This window comes from Limulus polyphemus, unplaced genomic scaffold (assembly GCF_000517525.1).
Source record: "Limulus polyphemus unplaced genomic scaffold, Limulus_polyphemus-2.1.2 Scaffold681, whole genome shotgun sequence".
Taxonomy (NCBI): domain Eukaryota; kingdom Metazoa; phylum Arthropoda; class Merostomata; order Xiphosura; family Limulidae; genus Limulus; species Limulus polyphemus.
The window spans coordinates 4,125-14,133 of NW_013666291.1; the positions used below are offsets into that span (position 1 = coordinate 4,125).

General features: G+C 32.0%; 1 protein-coding gene across 1 annotated transcript in view; it reads right to left on the minus strand.

Moving 5' to 3' along the window:
• Positions 1-4,441: 4,441 nt before the first annotated feature.
• The window catches only part of LOC111085876 (polycystin-2-like), a gene marked incomplete at its 3' end in the record, with an annotated part of 11,847 nt that continues 6,279 nt past the window's right edge, over positions 4,442-10,009 (minus strand). The window contains exon 3 of the mRNA XM_022386489.1: positions 4,442-4,594. Within this exon, the coding sequence (XP_022242197.1) occupies positions 4,442-4,594 (153 nt within the window). The remainder of the gene's footprint in view (positions 4,595-10,009) is intronic.

The following is a 10,009-nucleotide window of genomic DNA, read 5'->3' on the forward strand; positions in this document are numbered from 1 at the left end:
AGATAGCCCTCGTGTAGCTTTGCGCGAAATTCAAAAACAAAACAAACAAAACAAATTATTATGGTTTCAGGAAAAAACACAAAATTACTATTCCTTCTCTAATTAAAACGTTATCCCGTTGTCTTACTCCTCGGATCCTGTAAAAGACAAGTCTGGTTATTTGCTTGATCAGCGACAGTCCTCTTATGACAGATATACAAGTTGTTTGAAATTTGTGTTTAGTAAACAAAATCTTTTATAACTACTTCAGGGTACTATATTACGGCTGCTTTTAGTATAATTGTTTTTTTTATTATTATTAATCAATAATCGTAAGTTGTTTGTTTTTTGTCGCAATATTCTTTATAGCTTCCATTTTTGTTTTAACCAATCGAAAGCTCAATTTGTAATAAAAGGCAAAAGTATTCCGACTTCAAAGAAGTGCGGAATATTTAGTCCGGGGATAATAAACAAAAAATCTAGAAATGTTTTGATTGTTTTGGAGCAAAGCCACATTGGGCTATCTGCTGTATCTACCGCGAGGAACCGAATCCCGGATTTTACCGTTGTAAATTCGTAAACTTACCGATGTCCCACCAGGGGACTCTAGAAAGTAATTAGTTGTTTTTTGTTTTGTTTTTACTTACGAAAACACAACCAAGTTTACAATGTAAGGCTCTTGAAGTTCATTTTGATTGACGTAAGCCTCATTAAGATGCATTTTTTGTTTGAATTAATCCAGCTCTTTTTAAACCGTTCCTTTTTTATTTTGTTGTTGTTAATTCGTTGTTGTTTAGTTATTTCTACGTGGTTAAACTGTATTATATACACGGTGCCTAGTCCATATGGTACCTTTATCACAGATCTCTTCCGTACTAGTAAAAGTTCTTGGAGTGTTGTAAGTGGGTCGATGAAAAATAGTACGAAAAGGGAGAGACTCAACATGTGATGACAATGGTTCTCTCTCTCTCTCGTGCTATTGTTTCTTTGCCCTCTAGCAGCCTCTACAATTCTCGCAATTTTCTGCAATAGGTCGTTACCATGGCAACTACTTTTCCAACTTATAGGATTTTTCTGTACTTATCGGATTCCACTGTACTACTGTACCTATCGGATTCTACTGTACACCAGTCAGTTTAGCCTGATTTATTGTTCTTTCTTTTTCTTTTACTAGGTACGATTAAAAGTGCTGCTTTTGTTCCAAAACGTAACTAGAAGAACATCAAGAATGTTGTTACAGCACTTCCTACTTTTCTGCATTAGCTAATTCGGTAGACATAATAAACGTTCTGACAACTTTGAAATGCGTATTGATATTTTGTTAAATGGTTGTTTGATGGAAATATTATTCTGCACTTTAATTGCTAGGGCAGTCGTGGCCCAGCGATTAGTGTACCGACCTGCCGAGCGAAAGGTATTGAGCCCTCGATACAATGGTGACCACGCTCTACTCTTTCAGCTGTGAGCGCGTTATAAAAGAATCCGCCAATTATGTTATTCGCTTAAGAGTAGCCGCTCTTAAGCAAAAAATACTATTAATATCAACTACCGATCAGAGCAATCAACCTACTGAGATAAAAATAAAAAGTAAATCCAATAATATCGTATAAGGTTTGGCAGCTTAGGAGATTTTGGTTAGTCCTAAATCCATTTACTCAGCAAAATAATACCTGTAATAAAAGTATAACAAATGAATTAAAACATAACACAAGTAGACGCATTAAACATTATAATTAATACTGTTAATAATAGTAACATTAAAGAAATAATAGAGTATACCATATTTACGGAACGCATGAACACTAGCTGGTAGCTTCAAGAATTGAACGAACTTTTGCGTTTCTGACCTGTTTGCTTAACAAGGTGTACATCTTATAAGGTGACGTTTATTTTGAAAGTACTAATGTCAAATACTTGAAATATCTTTTAAAATATTATAATTTGTGTATTAGTTTTAATGATATTCCTTTCTTAAAAGCACGAAAAAAATATACTGTTCAGTTATTGACATAGTTTGATTAAATATTGAAATGTGAAGCTATGAACGTGATTTATTGTGATCATAGTTATCACAATCTAGTTTTAGAATCATAGTTATCACAATCTAGTTTTAGAATCATTATCACAACCTAGTTTTAGAATCATAGTTATCAAAATCTAGTTTTAGAATCATTATCACAACCTAGTTTTAGAATTATAGTTATCATGACCTAGTTTTAGAATCATAGTTATCACAATCTAGTTTTAGAATCATAGTTATCACAAGCTAGTTTTAGAATTATAGTTATCACAATCTAGTTTTAAAATCATTATCACAATCTAGTTTGAGAATCATTATCACAACCTAGTTTTAGAATTATAGTTCTCATGACCTAGTTTTAGAATCATAGTTATCACAATCTAGTTTTAGAATCATTATCACAACCTAGTTTTAGAATTATAGTTATCACAATCTAGTTTTAAAATCATTATCACAATCTAGTTTGAGAATCATAGTTATCTTTCAACTTTTGTAACTGGTAACTATCGATTTTCGCTGTGTCATTCATACATTAAAATAAATATAATGAATTGTACCTATAAACAATATGCTGTTCTTTATGTGAGTTCGGACTCAACAGTTGTGTCAAAGAAAACTTTATATCTGTACATAAATATGAATACGGACTGAACAGTTATTCAAAGGGAACTTCATGCTGTACAGGAATGTAAGTTCAGACTGAAAAGCTGTTCAAGGTAAACTTTATATCCGTACAAAAATGTGAATTCAGACTCAACAGCTGTTCAAGGAAAACTGTATATCTGTACAGAAACACTAAAGGTATATATAAAAAATTAAGCTAATTTTGATTTTACGTCCTTAATTCTAGATAAAGATTGCATTCGTAACTTTGTATATATATATATGTGTGTGTGTGTGTTTGTGTGTATGTGAATTAAATTGTGACGGAGACATCTGTTATCACAAGCGAATTAAACAGTAAAGGCCACATCAGTCTTTGTTTCCATAGCTACTATCTTTACTGATTATTAGTTTGAGATTATCATCTGTACTTGCCTTCTTATTTCAATAGCATTACAATATTATACTAGAAACAAATAGGAATTACATTTGCTGGTATTAGAAAAAAAATCAATATCTATCCCTAAGATTAAACTTCAATTTTATTCCAAAAGATTGATTGGAATAAGGTAAACGTTACCTTACCAAAAATAAACTGAAAGAAAACTAGTGATAACTTGTACCAGATTTACGGGAATTTGTTTTACACGTTAAGCTAATCATAAATCTTCAAGGTAACTCTCCATAGCTTAATAGCAGAGAAGGTGTACTTATGCATTTTTCTTAATTTTCATGTTTTGTACATATATAATGCTTATGAGAAAAACTAACCTAAACAGACAGTTTGTCACATGTATTTCTTGTTTATTGATTCAGTGTTACGAAAGTGTTTTTTAATTCCACGCTGTTGAACACTACGTTCACAAGATTGTACATAAATGTAAGAATTATAAGAATTTTCTATGACACGTTTACTTCAAATGTATTTTGTATTGTAATATCAAAATGCTTGCACGTGAGTTTACCGATATAGGTTAATCTTTCTGATAACTTGCAAGCCTACGTTGTATAAATCCCGGAAGAAATTAATGTGGTCCAAATGTTGCTATAAATTATAATAATATCTAAATGTTTTAGTGCGCCACTATACGTGACCTAAAAACAAAGCTTTACTTTTGCTTCCATTAGCCTGCTAAGTTAAAGGCTTGTATAGCTAAGTTCCCGGTTGTTCAGCGGTAATTTTACGTACTTAGAATGCTAAAATCCGGAGCATGATATCCTGTGGTACACAGATTACATATAACTCATTGTGTAGCTTTCCGCTAGGGAAAACAATAACAGCTAAATAGTGGAATCAGGACTACGTATTTGGCCTTTTTTTAAATTTATAAGATATGCATGTCAAAACACCTCTTAAAGAATGTCTGACAATTCTATTTTACAGAAAATCTATAATATTTCCATCGCTACCTCACTAACAACGTAGAAAATCATGTTCAACAACCACGTACCCCATTTCATAGTTAAAAACAGACCCCGTGGTTCTATGCTTAAAATGACATGCTAATCTCAGTGAAATGTTTTGTCACCAAATGATAGATACATATCAATATAAAATATGTGAAAATTGATTCAAGGCCTTCACAGACATTATGTTAGGTTAAAAATCATCCAATCAGAAAATTACATTAACAACAATGAGTCATCTAATTTCTAAATGTACAGACAATATACTGCTATTTGGGATAACTCCTGATTTAATTATAAAAACTGACAACGTTCGTATTCTTTGTCATGCATTTCATTGGTTTATTTCCTTTGCCACAAAAGTCTGCTTAGATGACAATATAAGTCTCTAATTGTGTAAAATACTGGAGCATAGAATTTAGTATTACAAACTATAATAGCATAGATATTTAGAAAATATAAAAAACTTACAGATGACAAGAATGGCGACAAATATGCTGTAAATAAACAACTCCCTTAATGTTGTTCTGATGTACCACTCCCTGTCAGAATTTTCTTTTTTCATCTGGCGTGTGCTCCAACAGCCTGTATGAAAACATTTGTAACACCATCATTTTAGATAACACATTTATTAGTGAAATAATAACTCGTTTCTTTTCTTTATCTATGTTTCATGTGCTTGAAAGTATGTATAGTTCGAAAAGTATTTAATAATCTTTCTAAAATATTTTCTCGACTTCTAAGTTCTAGGAAACATATCTCACAAACTGTTAAGCAAAGACAGGACAAAGTTAAAGAAATAAAAATGTGGAAAAAATCTATTTTTAGTTATTTTTATTACTATTATCTAAGGTTATTAATTCGATATTCCCTCCATCTAATGTCTTGTGTTAATAAACTGTTATTTTATTAAAGTGTACAGATATTCTCTTAATATAATACTAATTACAAAATAACGCTTTTTTACTCTCATCTACTATTCTTACTTATTGTTCTAACTGTTATGAAGTTAAGTGTAAAAAATGTCGGTTGGAGTTGAGAGAAGTGAGAAAGTGGTGAGTTTTTGTCAGTCTCCAAGGGAATAGGGGATTACAGCACTCTTAAATCATTACAAAATGATAGGAGTGGGCGACCACTTGCTCATCTGCAATGGAGATTACAAGACCCCTATGATTATGAAAGTTATAATCCAATATACAGGAAACAGGTGCAAGGCTAAATAGAAAAGGACCTATTCGGCGTGGGTTTGAGAAATGAATATAAAAAACATAAGTTCCACGAAGAAAAAAAATCAGGTGGTGTGAGAGAGAGTTAATAAACGGAAAGAGGCGAAGGAAGAAATTAATATGCTGCCAGTAAGATGCAAGACCTATTCCTAAATCTATGTTTTATTGGTTATAATAATAAACAGAAAATTTTTATGTTTACATTGGTATGAATGGTTGATGGACATAAGAAGGGAAAGGAAAGTGCCTATATAGCACGATTGTAGCAAAGTGGAGTCATGGTGATAATAAAACCAACCTATATTCCAATTTCTTGGTTCTATCAATAGTACTTGTTTATTGTTCCAAACTATATTACTAGTTTATAATTTTGGGTGTTGTGGATACAGAGCAGACTTAGTCAAGAAAAGACAAAAGCTTATTGTAGCTATTAAAATTTTTGTTAATTGTTTCTTTCTCCCAGGTGGCTCAATGGTAAGACCATTGGCTTCTAACGCCAAAAATCGGGTTTTGATACCCGCAATGGGCAGAGCACAGCTTTGCGCTTAACAACAACAAAAAGTCTTCCTAAATAAATTGTTTATTGTTCCCTTCTCAGTTGTGTAAATTGTTTCTGTGTGTTTATTTGTTTATTTTACATACGTTTTGCTTGAAAACTGAATTTACTAAAATATTCTGTACAAAATGTATGCCTGTGCAATTTACTTAAGCTTTGTGATTTATCAGTCCATTGCATCTGATACACGAAATAATCTACAAACAGTCTTACAGTTTCGTATTTGTATATCGCAGAGTCTGAATAACTTATTTGTGTTTTTAATGAATTTATTTTAGTAAAATGTTGTCAGGTTTTTATGCATATGTGGATGTACGTGTTGGCAGGATTCTTTACAAACAGCACACAGTCCACTTGTTTTAAAATAATGTATTAAAACACGTCAAAAGTATATACAGATGTTCGTTACACTGTTGATTCCCACAGTTGAATTCAGAGCTTTAAATAATTATCTTTTTTCTTCAAAAGTCCACTACGGCTTGGTTCAGTTACTTCAGAACACAACTGACAAGATGAATTATTTTTCTTTACTCTGTTATTACAATACGGTCTGCGATTATTACACTATAAAAGTCGACACTATGCACACTCTATGGCTAAACTCACAATCATCCAGTCTATATCTGTTTCTTTTTCTTTTCCTTTTATTTAACTTACTTTAATGTTCGCACTATATAAATTAAATAATACTTTCGTATTAAAGTTCAAATGAACAGTCGTGCATATTTAACAAATGTTATATTTCGAAATTCATCTTTCATGTATGTATGTAATTAATCAGTTACACTTAGACAATGTTAATTCATTGATGATTTGGTGAATGATGATTTTGTTTGTTTGTTAGGAGTTAAGCGCAAAGCTATCTGTGCTGTGCCCACTACAGTTATCGAAACCCGATTTTTCGATTTTTAGCGTTATAAGCTTTCAGACTTTCCGGTTTGCCATTGAGGAACCGGTGAATGATGATGATATATTTCGTGCTGATATATTGGATTTTTAACCAGTATTTATTTACGGCAAAAGTTAAAACAACGATTTTTTATTCTGAATCCGCAACTGAATAACTTAGATAACTTCTGGCTTCCCTAATTACATTATATCCAATTCTCGTTCCGTAACTGGTAAAAAAACAAATTGTTTGTTTTAGCGCAAAGTCACATTGGGTTATCTGCGCACTGTACACCTCGATGAATCGAACACCGGATTTTAGTGTTGTACGTCCGTAACTTTGCGAATCTATAGATACTGATATGTATGTGTATACATATATTGTATATATATATATATATATATGCACCTCAATATGTACGTTATACGTGAAAATATATTTGCCGAAAGCTCGGTAACATATAAGGCCGAAGTCTAAGCTCAAGACGCAGATAGCCTAGTTACTTTGCGCCATGAAACGCCAAATAACCAAATAACTAATCTAAGCTCAATAGAAACTAAAACAAATTCCAGTTTATACTTTTTGCCAAATTTGTTAAATTATAAGGATGTCCGACAAAAGTATTTGAAAACGTGTTAATTATCTAATTATTTGTATCTGTAGTTTTACTAGTGCATAAGATGATGTATAAAAGCTTGTATTTTGATATTTGTTTTACTAGTGCATAAAATGATGTATAAAAGCTTGTATTTTGATATTTGTTTTACTAATGCATAACATGATGTATAAAAGCTTGTATTTTGATATTTGTTTTATTAGTGCATAACATGATGTATAAAAGCTTGTATTTTGATATTTGTTTTACTAGTGCATAACATGATGTATAAAAGCTTGTATTTTCAGATTTGTTTTATTAGTGCATAACATGATGTATAAAAGCTTGTATTTTCAGATTTGTTTGCGGTATTAATGATTCGTATGCCACTTATTATATAATATCACTTTTAAAACATTGTCATTTTTGTATATGTATTAGTGACATTGAAATGAAGATCCAACGTACAAAATGAATTTCTTATTAATTATTCGTATTTAACATAATCTAATCCTCCAGTAATATCGCCTCATTAGTATTTATTTAAGTTGGCAAAAGGACTGGAAAAATACACGTAAGGTAATAAAAGTTTTAAACATCGTATAATTGTTACTATAGCAACATAGCAACTAAAATACGTATAATGCCGATGACATCATATTCCTCTATAGAGTTGCTGACTGGACACTGCTTTATGAGTCAGTACATAATAGTTGAGTGCTGCCACGCAACTTTTTGGACCCATGGCAACTAATTTTGTTTCCTGCCATAACAAATTGAAGCTCCACAGGCTTTTGTGGAATGTTTATATGAAGCGACGGAATGACGAAAATCCTAAATAATAAATCGTAAACCGCATGATCTACTGGCATTATCTCTCATAAACTTTTATGTTGTTTCACTGGTTGTTGTTGTTTTTATTTATTTATTATGATAACATATTACAGAAAAAAAGCCGAATAAACGTCCCTAATTAAGAAACAAACGTTGTTGTTCTTTTCATTTTTTGTCATTGTAACAGAAACATCGAATTATATTATTTTCTTTTTTTATACATCCGATTCATTCAACTATAGTAAACAATATTTAAAATATTTCTTCCCAGGATCAGTACCAAGAAATAAAAGAAAAGAATAGCACGCGTTAGGTTTTGTTGACTTGGTATAACTTTTATGTGCATGTCAGACTTGTTTTCGTTACATGGAACCATTTCATAACTAGAGGGTTTTGTTTTTGTTTTGAATTTCGCGCAAAGCTACACGAGGGCTATATTCGCTAGCCGTCCCTAATTTAGCAGTGGTAAGGCAGCTAGTCATCACCACCCACCGCCAACACTTGGGCTACTCTTGTACCAACGAATAGTTATAACGCCCCCACGGCTTAAAGGCGACCATGTTTGGTGGGACGGGGATTCGAACCCGCGACCCTCAGATTACGAGTCGAGCGCCCTAACCACCTGGCCATGCCGGGCCTCAACTAGAGGGGCACTCAGTAGAGCGCCACCCTGATATAATACGAAAATGTGTCCATATGTCTGTCGTTATCAACGGACACGGTACATTATTGGCAGAACAACGAGGAATAATATTCTATACGAGTCCACCAAGTTTTATCAAACTAGTGTAAAAAATCGGTCCCTATGTAACAGATAGGGATTTTTTTAGATTTCCGTGACCTTTCTGTGACCTTGATCCTCCTTAAACTAATCACTTTTAAGTTTGGTCATAGTTCAGATGTATACCAACTTTCGTCCAAAAACATTCAGCCGTTTTTGAGAAATCTTGCTGACAAACATACACATAACCTCCGTCCACCTTCGGTAGAATAGGTATTTAAATTTGTATACCAAGGTTTGTATACATAAGAAACAACTTTGCCATTCGCTAGAAGCTGTTACGAAGTTATATCTTAGCAACTGGCTTTTAATGAGTGAACGGAACACAGAACCTGTGAAAATATATAAGGGTCCAAAATTTATAGCAGTAGCATGTCTATTTTTATTAACTTAATCGTTTTTGTTTTAAAGTGGAGTTTAACGAAAAATATATGTTTTGAACACTAATCTGAAACAGTATCAAAAATCGTATGGATGAGCATTGTTAAACACAATATTTAACAAAGTGTATCTAAAGGATTCTGTCAATTCAGCGATATGTTTTGAATATCTGAAGACTATTGCTAAAGAAGGATTACTTAGCAACAGAAATATTTAAAAAAGGCATTCAGGTAAACAATTCATATATTCGAAAAATTTTTTTAAATTAAAGATAACCATGCACGTATATTTTAAATAGAGCTACTTTTAAATACTTATACTCTATGTAACTTTCCATAACTTTCCAAGGAAAAAATATGAATTATTAATTTAATCATGCTTATTGAACCACTGAAATAGAAAAATGTGTGAAATTTTTCAACTATATATTCACTGATTTATATGATAATAAAAAAGCTCTACCACTTATATGGCAAACACCTTGCTTAAACGCTGTTAAATGGTCAGCATTTCTGTGCACAAACAGACTTTTCGGAAGAAAAATAATTTACCATCTCTAGTACTAGGAGAAAGACAGAAATGAAAATTATGAGCTAAATTGTAAGTGTAGTTGAAATATAACAAGTAGTGTTATGATGATCATGTTTATTAGGGGTGCGTATCTCATCATAATAGTCGATACGTATCTAGATACAGAAGTATTACTAACGGTTTGTTACAAAGTTTGATAGTCTTGTC